Here is a 20,176-nt window from a genome sequence, read left to right as displayed (position 1 = left end):
ATGTTATCATATAATAATATACACAGACTAATACCCAGGGATTCACATTTGTCTCCATTCTCAATATGCTTTGTTGTTCTCTTCTCAAACCAGAAGTTGTTGGACTAAAAGTATTTACATTAAAAAAATAGAGTGATAGAAATGTGAAACAAAAGACAAAAGTCATCAACAGAGGAGTAAAATGACAGAGCGATGCAATCTGTTTGTAATATATACACCAGAATGACAGCAAAAGACAGTAGATTGTGGAGGGGCCCGTCTCAATAGTCAAAATGATGTCCCCTCGTCTCCTTTCTGCACTGATGTGACAGAGCTAGAAAGGCAAAACCAAATTCCTGGTGTGCATCCACCATGTTCAGTGCAGATGATGAGGAGAGGAAGCCACTCTAGACTATTGAGAAGCATCCCAGGAGTAGAGAGGTAGGGAGAGACATTGTTTTACAGCAGTGCTTTTCAGAAGGATGGAAAAAGAGGAATATGGAGAAAAGAGTAGAAAAAACYAGATGGGGTTGATGTTTGAAGCGAGGTAAAGGCAAGTGCTTGGTCATGATGAGGCAGAGGACAGCTAATGGATCATGACGTGTGTGTGTGTGMGGGMSTKRKSKYWKWRYWMYTGTGTGTACTCTGTGTGTGTGAACATGGTTCCAGGGGCATTGAGACAGGAACAGCCATACTGAGATGACCATCCTATGACTGTAGATGAAGAGATGATTCAGAAAGGAGGAGTGAGATGAAGGGATGACACGGAGGAATGAGGCAGAGATGACACGGAGGATATGAGGCAGAGATGAACACGGAGGAATGAGGCAGAGATGACACGGAGGAATGAGGCAGAGATGACACGGAGGAATGAGGCAGAGATGACACGGAGGAATGAGGCAGAGATGACACGGAGGAATGAGGCAGAGATTGAAGCGGAGGAATGAGGCAGAGATGAAGGGATGACACGGAGGAATGAGGCAGAGATGAAGGGATGACACGGGAATGAGCAGAGATGAAGGAGGTATTTTCCTTCAGAAAGTCCTTATTCCCGTGTGCAGTATTCGTAGAGAAGAGGGGGATGAGGGTCAAAAAAGTGGAATGAAGGACGGATGAGATGGAGATTAAAAGGAGGTCAGAGGAGAGGTGCGATAAGGCGATGGAGGGATGAGGGGGAGGTGTATTTCAGAAGGACCATCTCTCCTGTGTGCGGGGTCCGTGTTTAGAGAGGGGGATTTGGGGGGTTCTGGGTGTTGCTGTCTTCCCATTCAACCCCTTCTCACACACAGACACGTATCGTGCTGCAGAAAGAGAGAGAGAGGAGAAAATCAGTTACAAACGTCTTCAAAACATTCCTCCTACTAAATATTACCCCACCTCCTCCTCACCATTTCCAGCCAGGGTACTATACAGTCTGAGTGGAAGAAGTGGTTGCAGGGTAGCTGTCTGACGGGCTCTCCCACTGCAAAGTCCTCCTTGCACACCGGACACTCCATACTGCAGTCTGGAGAGCACACACACACCTTTTTTATTATCTAGTATTACATTCCTGTTATAAATGATCATACAGAACTATCTTACATGCAGGTAAAATACTCCATATTACAGTATACAGGAACGGGGGAGAGATGGGAAGACTGAAGGGATGATGAAGCAGGGGTTACATTAGATGTTTGTGTTGAACCTTTATTTAACCAGGCAAGTCAGTTAACAACAAATTCTTTATTTACAATGACGGCCTACCAGACATTAAAATAACTGAAGCCTCAATCTGATGCAAATTACTGAGTGGCTGGTTGAGATGATTTCAGAGGAATAAGTATGCACTCTTAATGACAAGAGAAAGTAAGACAACAGCTATGTGGGCCCTGAGCCAGGGGAGACAGAGACAACAGCTATGTGGGCCCTGGGCCAGGGGGGACAGCGAGAGAAGAGACAACAGCTATGTGGGCCCTGAGCCAGGGGGAACAGAGAGGGAGAGAGAGACAACAGCTAGTGGGCCCTGAGCCAGGGGAGACAGAGAGGAGAGAGAGACAACAGCTTAGTGGGCCCTGAGCCAGGGGGACAGAGAGAGACAGAGAGACAAACAGCTATGTGGGCCCTGAGCCAGGGGGAGACAGAGAGAGACAACAGCTATGTGGGCCCTGAGCAGGGGAGACAGAGGGAGAGAGAGACAACAGCTATGTGGGCCCTGGGCCAGGGGAGACAGAGAGACAAACAGCTATGTGGGCCCTGGGCCAGGGGAGGACAGAGAGACAACAGCTATGTGGGCCCTGAGCCAGGGGGGACAGAGAGACACAGCTATGTGGGCCTGGGCCAGGGGGGACAGAGAGACAACAAGCTATGGGGCCCTGAGCCAGGGGGACAGAGAGAGAGAGACCAAAAGAGAGAGAACAAGAGTGAGACGAGAGAGAGAGTGAAACAGCGGACAGATGTGTGTATGTGTGAGAAAGACGAGGACAGGAGACAGGAGAGCTAGAGAGAGAGAGAGGAGTCCTCATTTACCCAATGAGTCAGCTGTCAGCAGCACATATAGTTTATTTACAGTACCAGTCAAAGTATAGACACATTACTCATTCAAGGGTTTTTCCTTTATCTTTACAATTGTTACATTGTAGAATAATAGTGAAGACATCAAAACTATGAAATAACACATATGGAATCATGTAGTAACCAAAAAAGTGTTAAATCAAAATATATTTTATATGAGATTTTTCAAAGTAGCCACCCTTTGTCTTGATGACAGCTTTGCACACTCTTAACCAGCTTCATTAGGTAGTCACCTGGAATGCATTTCAATTAACAGGTATGCCTTGTTAAAAGTTAATTTGTGGAATTTATTTCCTTCTTAATAATGCTTTGAGACAATCAGTTGTGTTGTGACAAGGTAGGGGTGGTATACAGAAGATGGCCCTATTTGGTAAAAGACCAAGTCCATAGTATGGCAAGAAAAGCTGAAATAAGCAAAGAGAAACGACAGTCCATCATTACTTTAAGACATGAAGTTCAGTCAATCCGGAACATTTCAAGAACTTTGAAAGTTTCGTCAAGTGCAGTCGCAAAAACCATCAAGCGCTGTGATGAAACTGGCTCTGATGAGGACTGCCATAATGCCATTTACTTAGATTTGTGTGTATTAGGTAGTTGTTGAAATTGTTAGATTACTTGTTAGATATTGCTGCACTGTCAGAACTAGAAGCACAAGCATTTCGCTACACTCACAATAACATCTGCTAACCATGTGTATGTGACCAATAAAATGTAATTTGATAGGAAAGGAAGACCCAGAGTTACCTCTGCTGCAGAGGATAAATTCATTAGAGTTAACTGCACCTCAGATTGCAGCCCAAATAAACGCTTCAGAGTTCAAGTAACAGACACATCTCAACATCAACTGTTCAGAGGAGACTGCGTGAATCAGGCCTTCATGGTCGAATTGCTGCAAAAGAAAACACTCCTAAAGGACAACAGTAAGAAGAAGAGACTTGCTTGGGCCAAGAAACATGAGCAATGGACAAATTAGATTTTTTTGTATCCAACCGCCGTGTCTTTGTGAGACGCTGAGTAGGTGAACGGATAATCTCAGCATTTGTGGTTCCCGCCGTGAAGCATGGAGGTGTGATGGTGCTCTGCTGGTGACACTGTCTGTGATTTATTTAGAATTCAAGGCACACTTAACCAGCATGGCTACCACAGCATTCTACAGCGATATGCCATCCCATCTGGTTTGGGCTTAGTGGTACTATCATTTGTTTTTCAACAGGACAATGACCCAACACACCCCCAGGCTGTGTAAGGGCTATTTGACCAAGAAGGAGTGATGGAGGGCTGCATCAGATGACCTGGCCTCCACAATTATTTTTTATTTAACTAGGCAAGTCAGTTAACTTCTTTGATATAGGGGGCAGCATTTTCACTTTTGGATGAATTGCGTGCCCATAGTGAACTGCCTCCTACTCTGTCCCAGATACTAATATATGCATATTATTATTACTATTGGATATAAAACACTCTGAAGTTTCTAAAACTGTTTGAATGATGTCTGTGAGTATAACAGAACTCATATGGCAGGCAAAAACCTGAGAAAAAATCCAAACAGGAAGTGAGAATTCTGAGACTGGTCATTGTTAAACTCATCGCCTATTCAATTCCCTGTAATATATGGATCTGTTTGCACTTCCTACACCTTCCACTAGATGTCNAGTGTTAAACAAATCTAAATATATTTTATATGAGATTCTTCAAAGTATCCACCCTTTGTCTTGACAGCTTTGCACACTCTTGGCATTCTCTCAACCAGCTTCATTAGGTAGTCACCTGGAATGCATTTCAATTAACAGGTGTGCCTTGTTAAAAGTTAATTTGTGGAATTTATTTCCTTCTTAATGCTTTGAGCCAATCAGTTGTGTTGTGACAAGGTAGGGGGGTATACAGAAGATATCCCTATTTAGTAAAAGACCAAGTCCATATTATGGCAAGAACAGCTCAAATAAGCAAAGAGAAACGACAGTCCATCATTACTTTAAGACATGAAGTTCAGTCAATCCGGAACATTTCAAGAACTTTGAAAGTTTCTTCAAGTGCAGTCGCAAAAACCATCAAGTGCTGTGATGAAACTGGCTCTGATGAGGACCGCCATAATGCCACTTTAATAATGTTTACATATCTTGCCTCACTCATCTCATATGTATATATTGTATTTTATACCATCTATTGCATCTTGCCTATGCCGCTCTGTCGTTGCTTATCCATATATTTATATGTATATATTCTTATTCCATTCCTTTACTTAGATTTGAGTGTATTAGGTAGTTGTTGGGGAATTGTTAGATTACTTGTTAATATTGCTGCACTGTCAGAACTAGAAGCACAAGCATTTCGCTACACTCATAATAACATCTGCTAACCATGTGTATGTGACCAATAAAATGTCATTTGATAGGAAGGGAAGACCCAGAGTTACCTCTGCTGCAGAGGATAAATTCAATAGAGTTAACTGCAGCCCAAATAAATGCTTCAGAGTTCAAGTAACAGACACATGTCAACATCAACTGTTCAGAGGAGACTGTGTGAATCAGGCCTTCATGGTCACATTGCTGCAAAAGAAACCACTTCTAAAGGACACCAGTAAGAAGAAGAGACTTGCTTGGGCCAAGAAGCACGAGCAATGGACATTAGATTTTTGGTTCCAACCGCCGTGTCTTTGTGAGACGCAGAGTAGGTGAACGGATCATCTCAGCATGTGTGGTTCCRGCCGTGAAGCATGGAGGAGGAGGTATGATGGTGCTTTCCTGGTGAAACTGTTGGTCATTTATTTAAGGCACACTTAACCAGCATGGCATTCTACAGCGATATGCCATCCCATCTGGTTTGGGCTAAGTTTGTTTTTCAACAGGACAATGACCCAACACACCTTCAGGCTGTGTAAGGGCTATTTGACCAAGACGGGGTGATGGAGGGCTGCATCAGATGGCCTCCACAATTATTTTTATTTTATTTAACTAGGCAAGTCAGTTAAGAACAAATTCTTATTTTACAATGATGGCGACGCAAGGCCAATTGTGTACCGCCCTATGGGAATCCCAATCACGGCCGGGATGTGATTCAGCCTGGACTCGAACCAGGGACTGTAAAGCTGTATCTAACATGTAAGCCTCTTGCACTGAGATGCAGTGCCTTAGACCGTTGCGCCACTCGGGAACACAATCACCCGACCTCAACCCAATTGAGATGGTTTGGGATGAGTTGGGACCGCAGAGTGAAGTAAAATCAGCCAACAAGTGCTTAGCATATGTGGGAACTCCTCAAGATTGTTGGAAAAGCATTCCAGGTAAAGCTGGTTGAGAGAATGCCAAGAGTGTGCAAAGCTGTCATCAAGGCAAAGGGTGGCTACTTCGAAGAATCTAAAACTTAAAATATATTTTGATTTGTTTAACACCTTTTTGGTTACAACCAAAAAAGTGTTATTTCATAGTTTTGATGTTTTCACTATTTTTCTACAATGTAGAAAATAGTAAAAATATAGAAAAACCCTTGAATAAATAAGCGTGTCCAAACTTTTGATTGGTAGTGTATAGGCCATGGCACTATGGAGAGACTGGCAAGGAGGTAAAGGACTGACCTGCTTGATCCTGAGACACGTTGACTGTAGGAATGGAGGAGATCTTCTCTTTCTCTGCAGGAGGAGGGCCCGTGTTCTCAAACTGACCTAACAACTACACACAGGTAGACAGAGAACATACATCACAATGGTTGCTGCAGGAACTATAAGAACAGCTTAACAATCCACCTTTGTGCTGTAAGCTGTGTGCTAACCTAGCATGATACAACAAAAGAGTAAAACCATCAGAAACACCCTGGAAAAGATAGAGAGAAAATAACAAGAGAACGGCTAAACCTTCATTAGCATTCTGGGTCTACCAACATCCATATAGCATTCTACGTAGTATGAAGTAATAGTTGCTTAGTGGCCATACATACCAAATCATGTGAATGGGGTTTGTGCGTGCGTACCTGTGTGATGACTGCGTCCAGTCCCCCCTGTCCCCAAGCATAGTCCCCTGGGTTAGAGTGTAGCATCCCCGTCCTAACACACAGAGAGAGGAGGTCAATTACAGTTAAAGATGAAACATTCAGGAAATATCCTATTTCACACATGATGAACAGCAACAATATGTGTTGTGATTTAGGTTTAAATGACAGGGTCCCAGGGGTGCTGGCMGAGGCACACCCATAACAAGTCAGGGAACATTCAAATATTCATGTTGATCCACCTCACTATTTATAAGGAATCCACAAGAGAAAGTGTGTAAGTCAAACTGTGGACTTACATAATGTATAACCACTGCTTACATGGCAGTAAGAAGGTTCTTACCAAGAGAGGGGAGGTTGGCCAGGAACTCCAGAGTTGGCAAATAGACCAGCCAGAAACTGTTGTACTATCCTACAGAGAGAGAAGGCACACACATCAGTNCTCCGGATATTTTGGAGGCATTTCTGAACATGGCGCCAATGTAAACCAAGGTTTGTGGATATAAATATGCACATTATCGAACAAAACATAAATGTATTGTGTAACATGATGTCCTATGAGTGTCATCTGATGAAGATCATCAAAGGTTAGTGATTATTTTATCTCTATTTCTGTTTTTTGTGACTACTATCTTTTGCTGGGAAAATGGCTGTGTTTTTCTGTGGCTATGTACTGAGCTAACATAATTGTTTGGTGTGCTTTCCCTGTAAATACTTTTTGAAATCAGACATGTTGGCRGGATTCACAACATGTGTAGCTTTAATTTGGTGTCTTTCGTGTGTGATTTCATGAAAGATAGATTTTTATAGTAATATATTTGAATTTGGCACGCTACATTTTTTCTGGATTTTGACGCTACCGTCCCACCTATCCCAGAGAAGTTAAGAACAAATTCTTATTTTACAATGACGGGCGACGCAGGGCCAATTGTGCACCGCCCTATGGGAATCCCAATCACAGCCGGATGTGATTCAGCCTGGATTCGAACCGGGGACTGTAGTGACGCCTCTTGCACTGAGATGCAGTGCCTTAGACCGTTGCGCCACTTGGGAGCACAATCACCCGACCTCAACCCAATTGAGATGCTTTGGGATGAGTTGGACCGCAGAGCGAAGGAAAATCAGCCAACAAGTGCTCAGCATATGTGGGAACTCAAGATTGTTGGAAAAGCATTCCAGGTAAAGCTGGTTGAGAGAATGCCAAGAGTGTGCAAAGCTGTGTGTGCAAGGCAAAGGGTGGCTTAGAATCTTAGAATCTAAAACTTAAAATATATTTTGATTTGTTTAACACTTTTTTGGTTACAACAAAAAAAGTGTTATTTCATAGTTTGATGTTTTCACTATTTTTCTACAATGTATAAAATTGTAAAAATAAAGAAAAACCCTTGAATGAATAAGCGTGTCCAAACTTTTGATTGGTAGTGTATAGGCCACGGCACTATGGAGAGACTGGAGAGGAGGTAAAGGACTGACCTGCTTGATCCTGAGACACGTTGACTGTAGGAATGGAGGAGATCTTCTCTTTCTCTGCAGGAGGAGGGCCCGTGTTCTCAAACTGACCTAACAACTACACACAGGTAGACAGAGAACATACATCACAATGGTTGCTGCAGGAACTATAAGAACAGCTTAACAATCCACCTTTGTGCTGTAAGCTGTGTGCTAACCTAGCATGATACAACAAAAGAGTAAAACCATCAGAAACACCCTGGAAAAGATAGAGAGAAAATAACAAGAGAACGGCTAAACCTTCATTAGCATTCTGGGTCTACCAACATCCATATTAGCATTCTAGCGTAGTATGAAGTAATAGTTGCTTAGTGGCCATACATACCAAATCATGTGAATGGGTTTGTGCGTGGCGTACCTGTGTGTGATGACTGCGTCCAGTCCCCCCTGTCCCCAAGCATAGTCCCCTGGGTTAGAGTGTAGCATCCCCGTCCTAACACACAGAGAGAGGAGGTCAATTACAGTTAAAGATTAAACATTCAGGAAATATCCTGTTTACACATGATGAACAGCAACAATATGTGTTGTGATTTTAGGTTTAAATGACAGGGTCCAGGGGTGCTGGCGAGGCACACCCATAACAAGTCAGGGACATTCAAATATTCATGTTGATCCACCTCACTATTTTAAGGAATCCACAAGAGAAGGTCAAACTGTGGACTTACATAATGTATAACCACTGCTTACATGGCAGTAAGAAGGTTCTTACCAAGAGAGGGGAGGTTGGCCAGGAACTCCAGAGTTGGCAAATAGACCAGCCAGAAACTGTTGTACTATCCTACAGAGAGAGAAGGCACACACATCAGTTCAGGAATGAGATCAGCAAAACATTGAAAACTAAAAAAAAGACTACATTTAGAACCTGCAAATCCTGACTGATCAAAACAGCCATATGAATATCAACATGGCATCGTAAGGAGAGGAGTCTCACCCCTCTACGGCAGGCGAGCGGTCAGGTCTGCTGCTCCCTCTGGAGCGGTACCTCCGCTGACTGTGCAGGCGAGGGGGGCGACCGGGCCCCCAGTGTTCCCCCCCTCCCAGAGGACCCCCCAGGGGTCCTCCTAACCCAGCAGGAACTGACCCTCCGATAGGACCTCCTCCCAGGCCTCCTAGCCCTCCCAGCCCCCCCAGACCTAACCCCCCTGCTCCTACCCCAACCCCTCCACCAGGGACCCGGGGCTCTGAGTCTGGACTGTCACCATCCACTGTGAAAGGCCTCTCTACAAACAACAGGTGCCACAGCTGCTGAGAGAGAAATGAGGGGTGAGGGTGAAAGGGAGAGTGGGAGGAGGGGGAATGGAGAGAGGGACAGTGGAAGGGAGAGAAAGATAGAGAAAGCATGTGAAAGAAAGATGGGATCACAAAGGTACATTTAGTACAGATGAGATCACAGTAGACATTTGCACCCCCCCCCACCCCTGTATCCTCCAGGCCACAGTGCATATCATACCTCTGCAAACTGTGTGGCTGTGTCATCTGTCCCGTTAGCGCCACCCTCTAGCAGACTGAGGGAAACAGCACACAGAACACAGCATTAGTAACATCCAACATCTATACACAGTCATTCTCCACCACCTTCCATTCACTCTGCCTAGCCTATATCTGGTTGATTCATTAAAGCTACAGACATAATAAACAAGATATTCTCACCTGGAATCTTCTGTTACCTCCTCTATAAAGCCAGACTCACACCTGGGACAGATGTACTCCTGCAAAAACACACAATACCACACACTCAGAGAGTACATGYGTRACACRGTGTTCTATARWMWGCTGSWGAGGCYGCTATGCAGGGGTTTCTGTCTGTAGAATGAGGAAATGTCTAGTAGAGATCTGTGGCAGAGTCAGGATATAGCCTGTTTGAACATAGCATTAAGCAGGAACATACAACATGTAAAGTGGAAGTTGTCATCGAGAAGTATTCTTCCCTGGCACCAGTGTTSAGTTCACTCACAATGGGATTAGGCCTATGACACAGACATGTTCTTTATTSCACAAAACAAAAGYACACTTGAACTTGAAGTGAACCTCATTCCAAAATTGTTCAAAACCTGTATTGCTGTATGCAATATTGTGTGTAGGCTTAGGCTATGCCTCAGCCATTGTCATCTGGTGAAAACATACAGATACTATGCCTGAAATAAGGCTTCAGACYGACAAGCACAGGGTTCTGCCATGTATGTTTGAGGCATGCACCCTCTCTCTTTCAGTSGATGTCTTGGGGAGGTGAGACAGATGAACTGCTTATATGCAGTCAGTGAGTGGGCATGGCTGAAACATGCCTCAGCAGCACAYAGAGACAGAGTGTGACACAGTGAGACCAGCAGGCAGAGTTAGCCTGTGGGTAGGCTAGATCAGGGTTTKCCAAATTCACCCCCATCCCCAGTACAAGTTTAGTTTCTTGCCTTAGCGCTTCACAGCTGATTCAAATAATCAAAGCTTTTATTTAACTAGGCAAGTCAGTTAACAAATTCTTATTTACAATGACGGGCCTACCCCGGCCAAACCCTAACCCGTACTACCCCGGCCTACCCCGGCCAAACCCTAACCCGTACTACACTGGCCCAATGGGACTCCCAATCATGGCCGGTTGTAATACAGCCTGGAATCAAACCAGGGTCTGTGGTGACGCCTCTAGCACTGAGATGCAGTGCCTTTAGACCGCTGCATCACTCTGGAGCCCAAGCTTGATGATGGGGGGGCAGGACCGAGTTTGGGAAACCCTGGGCTAGATGGTCGGACCCATAGGCACAGATCTATTTCCCAATAAGAGGGAAATCAAAAACTGGCCTTAGGTCCGTGTCTAGGCCTACTTCAGCCTCCTCCCAGATTTAGCTTCAATGGCAGGAAGGGAATAAACGGGATTACCAGCCTGCCTCTCACTGACCAGCCTAACATACACAAATGTATCCTAGCTAACGTTGGTTTAGACAAGCAGCTGAGTGACTATCTGACACATTGACTGACTGCCAGAGACTGCGAGTCAATAACAAACAGATAGCTACATGACTAGCTAGCTAAATGCAAAATGTTAACGTTAAGTGTCATAACGTCTCTTCTAGAATGAACGCAGTCAATACGGAATAATGTAGTTAAATAATTAGGGTCAAGCAGTCAAAATATTGTGCAATGTCTTTCTACATTTTACTTTCAATTTGATTGTGAAAGTTAACTGTGCCACATTCAGTTGCCAAACGTTCACGAACGTTGCAGATAGAATGCGTAAATAGAGCCTACATGATGTATTGTTCTACATATATTTTCTATCTGAACGTGCCAAACCGTTGTGTCCTGCTGAACGCGTCCCAGGCCAAGGAAACCCCCGTATTCCCTCTGCTTTAGTAGGACAAGGAGTAGCCAGACTGGCCGAGTTACGTTAAATATCCATTAGAATCCATATAGCTACCACCTCGAGGATTCAGGAAAAGCACACAAAACCCACCTCGAATAAGGTTAACATTACATCATAACACAGCTACTCAGGAACGTTATTCAACCGTGCCAGTATAATCTTTAACAATTACTGTACATAATGTCTTGTTAAAGAAATTAGTTTACAAATCCTATTGTTAAAGCGAGCAACAACAAACATCAACATTGTTTGTTTGCTAGCTAGTGCCGAGGGCCCTACTGTAGCCGTCTACAGTTAGCAGCTAGCTAGTTAAACAACTACTGCTATTGCTGGACTGATTCGGTTGTCAACCGACGGAAAAGAACAAGACCTGCATTGAACAGCCATGTCGGGAACGGTGAAACGACTGACTTACCGGGAGCTTGGGGCTTACTTCTCCCTTACAACAATGACAGAAGAACCGATGCGGGGAACCGCCGCAGCTTCCGCCATCTTCCCCAGAATAGCACAAACAGTGACGTCGGTCCTCCTGCATACCAAAGAGGGTGTTCCGCCAACATCCCTTCATGCAATGCGCAACTCTTTGGGAAAATAAGCTTACCTGTGAGGGCGGAAATTCGTTGTGTTGTGGCGCTGGCAATCACATGTGTTTGGGATTCTGAAGTTGTTTTGCGAGGATTTCCCGAAACTCATTCCATGATCTGAAAAAGGTGTTTTGCAAAGGTTTGTGAGCATGGCAGTTAAGTTATAAAATTAAAGTTGTTAGTAAACGTGTTGAAAAGCGTGATTTGGTTACCGGTTTTAGTGTCATCATACTCTCAGCATAAGTAATTTCGATGACAGTCCAAAAACGTGTTGTTGACCTGTTCCCCGGTTCCTCCTGTTCAGCAATGACTGCCCAGGAGGTGCGGCTGTGTGGCTGCTGCTCAGGAGCACTTTGGAGAGGTGGTGGAGAGGATAGGCACTCACCTGCTCAGAGGAGGGGCACAGAACCTCAGGACCATCGCCAATGAGACCAACACACCACTGGACCTGGTACTACACAAACAAAACACACACATAAAACATATTGTTCAACCTAGGTGGTGACCCTGTCTCTTCTGCAGGTGAAGAAGTCTCTGTGTGTGTTGGTACAGCACGGTGCTTGTGAGTTCGGGTCGGGCCGGCGAGGCCCCGGGAGCCCAGTGGAGTACCGGGCCAGCTGTGAGCGGGTTCTAAGGGTTCTGCGGTACCCGCGGTACATCTACACAGCTAAGACCCTGTATGGAGACACAGGAGAACTCATCGTGGAGGAGGTCCTACAACGAGGCCATATGACAATGAGCAACACGGTCAAGACTGTAGCTGACCGACTCACTCATAACATGGAGGGTGTGTGAGAGAGCGATTACAAGATGTATGATTATTCTATATTTTCTTCTCCTTCTGTCCTCATATTTTTTCTCCTGTAGAGGGTCGTAGTATGGAGTACAGTGAGGTGGTCTCAGCCTTCTCTAAGCTGTGGAGACTCACTTCCTGCAGCGCTGTCCTCCGGTGGCCGAGATGGGAACTGCAGCCACCTCCATCCCCCGGCGACCCCCGGCACCCCTGCCGCCTCCGCCTCCACTGCCCCCCAACAGCAGAGAGCAACCCTGACTGCTACAAGCTGCCCCATGTTACACTCATAGGTACCGCAAACACTTTGTCTCATATAACACGTGGTACCTTTTCACCTGTGTGCATACCCACATGTAAACCTCCTGCTATATGTAATTCAGTAAATACTTGCTATACACTCGCTTGTTGTGTTTGTGGGGCAGGTCGCGGGAAGCGCAGACGCTCCAGTGACGACAGTGAGGAGCAGAGAGGAGGGAAGAAAGCCAAGATGGACTCCAGGTCAGACCCTCTACCCTTGACACAGAGATAATGGGCTGCTATAGAGAATCAGAGAACCTTGTTCTGTTTTCTTTACTCCTCTCAATAAGGAATGGAACCGTTTTGAATGACTTGTGCCTCTTTCTATCCCCTCCCTCTCTTTCCAGTCGTGTGGTGATGAGGGGATCTACTGGCAGGTGAACTTTGAGAGGTTCCATCAGCACTTCAGAGACCAGGCCATCATTAGTGCTGTGGCCAGCAAACTGGACCAGGTCAGTGTCACAGACCCCTACAGACCACCTCCGTATGCTTGTAGACCAAAGATTAAATCTTGGTCTAAGTCAGTGATTCCCAAACTGAGGGGTTAGCAGGGAGGCGTGGTGTGCTTAGTTAAATAAAAAATAAAAGGCAACATTTTCTCTGCACTTCAAGACAAAATGTGTAGAATTGCAGGAAAGCTTTAAACCTACAAGATGTTTTCTCACCAAACAGACGGGTGTGAACAGTTTGTATCATGAACAGTGCTTGTGCCCATATAATAGATGTGTCATGTGGGATGTTCCCCAATGCTGGAAGGGGGGCCTGAGTGAAAAAGACCGTTCTCTCCCCCCCCCCCCCCCCCCCCACAGACCAGTAGTGAGATTGTGAGGACTATGTTGAGGATGAGTGAGGTCACCACCACACAGACCGCCCCTACACTCAGCCCCTCTCAGCAATGAGATCTTCCGCTCCCTCCCGCCCAACTACAGCATCAGCAGACCAATCCTGGACCAGTACCTCTCCCTTCTGGTGGATGACCCGGTAGGAGCAGATCTAGGATCAGATTCCCCTCCCATATCCCAACCTTAACCATTGGGAGATCAATTGCAGAACTGACCTTGGATCAGTGCCTAGGGGGCTGGTAAACTGATGTTTCTCCCTCCCTCTGTTCCRCAGATGGAGTTTGTGGGGAAATCAGGTGACAGTGGAGGAGGAATGTACGTGGTCAGTATCCTTTTACAACCCTGATGAAACCTGTTTGAGTTTCTCATCCACACACTATTGTATAATAGGTCATTTCCAGTATTTCATGATACAGTTGTAAGTGGTCGTTTCTTGACTGACCACWCAGATCTCCAAAGAGCCCTGGCCAACCTGGCGAGAGCTACACTGGAGTCTGTGGTACAGGAGAGGTRGGTGTGTCTGTGTTTGTCAGYGTTGGWCTGTGTCCATTTACTCTGTTTATGTCTCTGCCCACGGTGGCTACATAGCTTGTAGGGTGTCATTCATTCAACCTTTCCCATTGTCAGGTTTGGCTCGCGGTCGGCTAGGATCTTCCGTCTGTTGCTAAGGAAACGTCACCTGGAGCAGAAGCAGGTGGAGGACTTTGCTATGATCCCTGCCAAGGAGGCCAAAGACATGCTGTACACACTGCTGTCAGAGAACCTGGTACAGCTACAGGTAACACACAAATACACAAATACACACTATACAAACCATACATTATCATGCTCACCTGTGTTTTTCCACCCTAGGAAATCCCTAAGACTCCTGACCACGCCCCTTCACGTACCTTCTACCTGTACACTGTCAACCAGCTGCCTACTGCCCGCCTACTGCTACAACACTGCTACAAGGTACACATTCAAACTAAGCTATACTATGAGCAGCAGGATGAAACGCTGATATTGCAGATGAGCGTGATGCAAGATGTTGCACTCGRGACAAAATATTTGCGAACCTGAGGCGCAGCGGTAGTGCTGCAGTTTACTGAACACATATTGTCCACATTGACACATTAAATCCCCASCCTCTTTCTTTCTCTCTTCTACAACTGTACCTTTACATCTACATTTTAAACTGTCTAAATAAAGAGGAAATACGGAAGGAGAYCGAGTCAAAAATATACTTTCAGTTTATTAGGTACACCTATCTAGTACCAGGTCAGARCCRCCCTTTGCCTCCAGAACAGCCTGAATTCTTTGTGGCATGGACTCTAAAAGTCGGAAACGTTCCACAGGGATGTTAGTCCATGCTGATGCGATGGCATCACACGGTTGCTGCAGATTGGACAGTGGTACACCACCGCCAGCAGCCTGTACCGTTGACACCAGGCAGGATGGGTCCACGGACTCATGCTGCTTACGGCAAATCCTGACTCTTCCATCAGCATGACGCAACAGAAACCGGGATTCGTTGGATGTTTTTCCACTCATCAATTGTTCACTGTTGGTGATCTTGAGTCTAGTGGAGCCACTTCTTCTTGTTTTTAGCTGATAGGCGTGGACCGCGGTGTGGTCGTCTGCTGAATAGCCCATCTGTGACAAGGACCGACGAGTTGTGCTTAAGAGATGCCTTCTGCACACCATTGTTGTACTGTGCCGTTATTTACCTGTTTGTGGCCCGTCTGTTAGCTTGCACGATTCTTGCCTTTCTCCTTCGACCTCTCTCATCAACAAGCTGTTTTCCCCACAGGACTGCCGCTGACCGGATGTTTTTTGTTTGTCCATTCTCGGGAAACCGTAGACACTGCTGTGCGTGAAAAGCCCATTACAGCGGCCGTTTCTGAGATCTGGCATGCCTGACACCGACGATCATATCACTCTCAAAGTCGCTTAGGTCACTGGCTTTGCCATTCTAACATTCAATCAAACAGTAACTGAATGCCTCAATGCCTGTCTGCCTGCTTTATATAGCAAGCCACGGTCACGTGACTCAGTCTGTAGGAGCGATATATTTCCGTGGATGTGGTGGTGTACCTAATAACCTGGCCGGTGAGTGTATATCTGCATGTGTACTTTACGGTGTGCAACTTGATCGCTTCAGGACCACAACAGCAGAGACATTTAGTGTCGCAATTCACACTCCTTGTTGCGGAAGCCCGCCTGATATTGCTCTACATCTGCATTGCTTGCTGTTTGGGGTTTTAGGCTATGTTTTGTAGAAGCGCTCTGTGACATCTGCTGATGTAAAAAGGGCTTTATAAATACATTTTGATTTGATTGCTGTTTACTTCGTGCACCGCTGACTTGACAATTATGGTGGACGTCTGCTTTTAGATAGGGCTGGGAATTGCCAAGGACTCATGATATTATCACAATACTTAGGTGCTGATACGATATGATGCGATTCTCACGTTTCAATATGCAATGCGATATGCGATTGAATGTTCCAAACATTCTGCATATGTCTGCTGCAGAGAGACGAGAGCGATGAGAACGTTTGTTTTGATCAGTCATGGAAATAAAAGTGCAGAAAATCTGTTGGCTTACTAATATAAAAAGAAGATGGAGAACAGGTCCAAAACAATATTGCGATATGTAACTTTATACATTTTTCCCCATCACTACTTGCAGACAGTGGCTAATCTGATTGAGAGGCGCCTCTTCGAGACCAAGGAGAACAAGTGAGTTTATTGATTGATTCCTAAGTGGATGGATGGATAGATTTGGTTTTATTCTCTAAGTTTCCTGCTAAGGTCTCTTTAGGTCTGCATATTGACTTTTAGAGGACAATAGAGGACCACAATGGAAAACAAGTCTGACTTTTTGTGTATATAATCCTCAGCAATTTTGGTACATGTACAAGACTTCCTGTGTTTGATTGACAGGCGTCTGCTGGAGAAGTCCCAGCGAATCGAGGCGATCCTGGCGTCGCTGCAGGCCAGCGGGGCGGAGCCTGAACAGCTGACAGAGGTGGAGGGATGATCACTGCCCCCGAGAGACAGCAGCTAGAAGCCCTGCGACATCACATCAACAAGTACTGCATTACCACTGCACCTTAATTACCACTGCACCTTAACATTACCACTGCACCATACTATACGAATCTCTAGAGACAGCAGCTAGAACCCTGCGACATCACAATCACAAGTACTGCATTACCACTGCACCTTAATTACCACTGCACCTTAATTACCACTGCACCCATACTATAGATCTAAGAGACCGCAGCTAGAGCCTGCGACATCACATCAACAAGTACTGCATTACCATCGCACTTAATTACCACTGCACCATACTATAGATCTATAGAGACAGCAGCTAGAGCCCTCGCGACACTCACATCAACAAGTACTGCATTACCACTGCACTTAATTACCACTGCACCTTAATTACACCCTGCACCTTAATACCACTGCACCCATACTATAGATCTATAGAGACAGCAGCTAGAGGCCCTGCAACAATGCACATCAACAAGTACTGCATTACCACTGCACCTTAATTACCACTGCACCTTAATTACCACTGCACCTTAATTACCACTGCACCTTAATTACCACTGCATCCATACTATAGATCTATAGAGACAGCAGCTAGAGGCCCTGCGACATCACATCAACAAATACTGCATTACTACTACTACTAATACACACATACWATAGATCAGGGATGGGCAACTTTGATGGGGATGGGGGCCACAAAAAATATGAACATCGCGGGTCTGCGCAACCACATCCATACCCACTCATGCAGTCAGAGCCGAACCTTTTAGGGGCCCTAAGCCCCTAAAATACATTTACTTTTTAGAGTACATTTCCTGCAATTCTACACATTTTGCCATAAGGTGGAGAGAAATGTTTTCCATTTTTAATATGCTATCTGAGTGAGAGTGATTCATTCGACCATGTTTACTGCTAGTTTAGATAAGACTAACAATCTAGAAAATGATAGCTGACATGGGTGAGTGACTGTCAGTGACTGACAACAGGAGAAACTGCTGATGCAAAACAAATGTCAAAATTACACCTTGTGTGTTCTACTATTCTAACTCTCAACAGTAAGTTGAGACCTCCAACTAGAAGACCTACGACGTCACATCAACAAGTACTACTACAATACTACTACTAAATCAAATCAAAGTTTATTTGTCACGTGCGCCGAATACAACAGGTGTAGACCTTACAGTGAAATGCTTACTTACCAACGGTGCCATTTTAGGTAAACAATAGATAAGTAAAAAAATTAAAACAACAGTAAAAAGAGAGTGGAAAAACAGCAGTAGTGAGGCTATATACAGACACCTGTTAGTCGGGCTAATTGAGGTAGTATGTACATGTAGGTATGGTTAAAGTGACTATGCATATATGATGAACAGAGAGTAGCAGTAGCGTAAAAGAGGGGTTGGCGGGTGGCGGGACACAATGCAGATTGGCTACCCAGACTATGTTCGGGGGCACCGGTTAGTCGGGCTAATCGCCTTGCGGTTGGAGGTATTGCCATATCAGTCAGGATGCTACTGCTACGACACCCATACTATATACCTATAGACAACAGCTAGAGGCCTACAACATCACATCAACAAGTACTACTACATACTTGTTACTACTACACTGACATTACTAATACTGCTACATTGATAAGTAAAAAAAATTAAAAACAACAGTAAAAAGAGAGTGGAAAAACAGCAGTAGTGAGGCTATATTTACAGACACCTGTTAGTCGGCTTATGAGGTAGTATGTACATGTAGGTATGGTTAAAGTGACTATGCAATATGATGAACAGAGAGTAGCAGTAGCGTAAAAGAGGGGTTGGCGGGTGGCGGGACACAATGCAGATTGGCTACCCAGACTATGTTCGGGGCACGGTTAGTCGGGCTAATCGCCTTGCGGTTGGAGGATTTGCCATATCAGTCAGGATGCTACTGCTACGACACCCATACTATATACTATAGACAACAGCTAGAGGCCTACAACATCACATCAAACAAGTACTACTACATACTTGTTACTACTACAACTGACATTACTAATACTGCTACATTACTGTAGCTTATTACCTCGTTTCTTTTCTCCCTGAAGGTTGGACTCTACAGAGAACCAGGTGGATGAGACTGTCTTTCTACTGAGTCCTACATCTTCTACCAAGACCAAGTAGAGGGAGGGAGGGAGGGGAGAAACACAATGGACATGAAGTTGCATCAATAAAATATGTTTGGGTTTTCATATACCTGACTCAGTTGGTGCTTTTTTTGCCTGACGTACAGACGTCGTTATTCAGTTATATGTTAAACAATGTTTGCTAGTTGTGAAAGTGTTTTTCTTTTATACAATGAAGTAGTCTGAAATGCCAGATAAACAAAAAAAAAAAAAAAAAAAAAGATAATAATGTTTAATAAATATTTGTTTATGTGTATTTAGTTCATGTGTATGAATGATCCTATTATGTATAAACAACATGAAAGAAACTAAAATAACATTTGCAAAAACTTTAATTATCAACAGTTTTAATTTGACTCAGAAAAATGAACTGTACTGTAGAGAAAATGGGTGAAAAATCTAAAGTCATGATGACTTCTGAATATAAATAGACAGTTAGTTTGTAACAGCGTTTCATAGAAATACAAATATATTCACATGATTATAAGTGATCCCATTATTCAGGTAGTGCATTTTCATTCAAGCTTCCTTGAAGGATGGAACTGCTTTCCTATAGACAACATGGTACTAATTACAGCAGTTGATACCTGTACGGTATCTACTTATACAACATGGTACTAATTACAGGTTGATACCTGTACTGGTATCTACTTATTATACAACATGGTACTAATTACAGGTTGATACCTGTACGTATATCTACTTATACAACATGGGTACTAATTACAAGGTGATACCTGTACGTATCTACTTATACAACATGGTACTAATACAGGTTGATACCTGTACGGTATCACTTATAACTGGTACTAATTACAGGTTGATACCTGTAACGGTGTATCTACTTATGGTACTAATACAGGTTGATACCGTACGGTATCTACTTATGGTACTAATTACAGGTTGATACCTTACGGTAATCTACTTTATATGGTACTAATTACAGGTTGATACCTGTACTGTATCTACTTATACAACATGGTACTAATTACAGGTTGATACCTGTACTGTATTCTACTTATACAACATTATCTCGTACTAATTACAAGGTTGATACCTGTTACTGATCTACTTATAACAGATCTACACT

The 20,176-nt window shown here is 44.3% G+C and overlaps 2 protein-coding genes and 2 long non-coding RNA genes across 5 annotated transcripts in view; 1 reads left to right on the top strand and 3 right to left on the bottom strand.

The window, feature by feature from the left end:
• Window positions 1–803: 803 nt before the first annotated feature.
• On the bottom strand, window positions 804–11,893 carry LOC112071940 (E3 ubiquitin-protein ligase RNF115-like). The gene is given in 11 exon segments (XM_024139352.2): window positions 804–1,268; window positions 1,271–1,280; window positions 1,368–1,483; window positions 6,101–6,194; window positions 6,493–6,565; window positions 8,729–8,797; window positions 8,951–9,261; window positions 9,470–9,524; window positions 9,670–9,728; window positions 11,787–11,842; window positions 11,845–11,893. Coding segments are annotated over 11 exon segments (966 nt in total). The 5' UTR covers window positions 11,864–11,893; the 3' UTR covers window positions 804–1,164.
• Window positions 11,894–12,259: 366 nt separating this feature from the next.
• Window positions 12,260–20,176, top strand: part of LOC112071938 (DNA-directed RNA polymerase III subunit RPC3-like) — an 8,171-nt gene continuing 254 nt past the window's right edge. The window contains 17 exon segments of the mRNA XM_070439568.1: window positions 12,260–12,290; window positions 12,292–12,406; window positions 12,478–12,742; window positions 12,823–12,867; window positions 12,870–12,933; window positions 12,935–13,038; window positions 13,171–13,243; window positions 13,389–13,497; window positions 13,855–13,917; window positions 13,919–14,026; window positions 14,162–14,213; window positions 14,337–14,397; window positions 14,515–14,665; window positions 14,740–14,841; window positions 16,561–16,610; window positions 16,815–16,903; window positions 16,906–16,963. Of these exon segments, the coding sequence (XP_070295669.1) occupies window positions 12,262–12,290; window positions 12,292–12,406; window positions 12,478–12,742; window positions 12,823–12,867; window positions 12,870–12,933; window positions 12,935–13,038; window positions 13,171–13,243; window positions 13,389–13,497; window positions 13,855–13,917; window positions 13,919–14,026; window positions 14,162–14,213; window positions 14,337–14,397; window positions 14,515–14,665; window positions 14,740–14,841; window positions 16,561–16,610; window positions 16,815–16,903; window positions 16,906–16,963 (1,538 nt within the window). The 5' untranslated portion in view covers window positions 12,260–12,261.
• On the bottom strand, window positions 16,868–17,557 carry LOC139024679 (uncharacterized). 2 transcript variants are annotated; one of them, XR_011476015.1, is made up of 3 exons: window positions 17,478–17,557; window positions 17,348–17,426; window positions 16,868–17,000 (listed from the first exon to the last, which is right to left on the bottom strand). It is a non-coding gene; the product is annotated as an uncharacterized lncRNA (long non-coding RNA). The 2 variants fall into 2 exon arrangements; XR_011476014.1 differs by lacking the exon at window positions 16,868–17,000 and adding an exon at window positions 17,038–17,113.
• LOC112071939 (uncharacterized) overlaps window positions 19,401–20,176 on the bottom strand; it is a 3,104-nt gene continuing 2,328 nt past the window's right edge. Inside the window, exons 4-5 of the long non-coding RNA XR_011476013.1 lie at window positions 20,041–20,100; window positions 19,401–19,773 (exon numbers count right to left, since the gene is read on the bottom strand). This is a non-coding gene — a long non-coding RNA (uncharacterized lncRNA). The remainder of the gene's footprint in view (window positions 19,774–20,040; window positions 20,101–20,176) is intronic.

Source organism: Salvelinus sp. IW2-2015, unplaced genomic scaffold (assembly GCF_002910315.2).
Source record: "Salvelinus sp. IW2-2015 unplaced genomic scaffold, ASM291031v2 Un_scaffold1776, whole genome shotgun sequence".
Classification (NCBI taxonomy): Eukaryota; Metazoa; Chordata; class Actinopteri; order Salmoniformes; family Salmonidae; genus Salvelinus; species Salvelinus sp. IW2-2015.
Note: the sequence above shows the minus strand (reverse complement) of the source record. Positions and strands in the feature narration are given on the sequence as shown.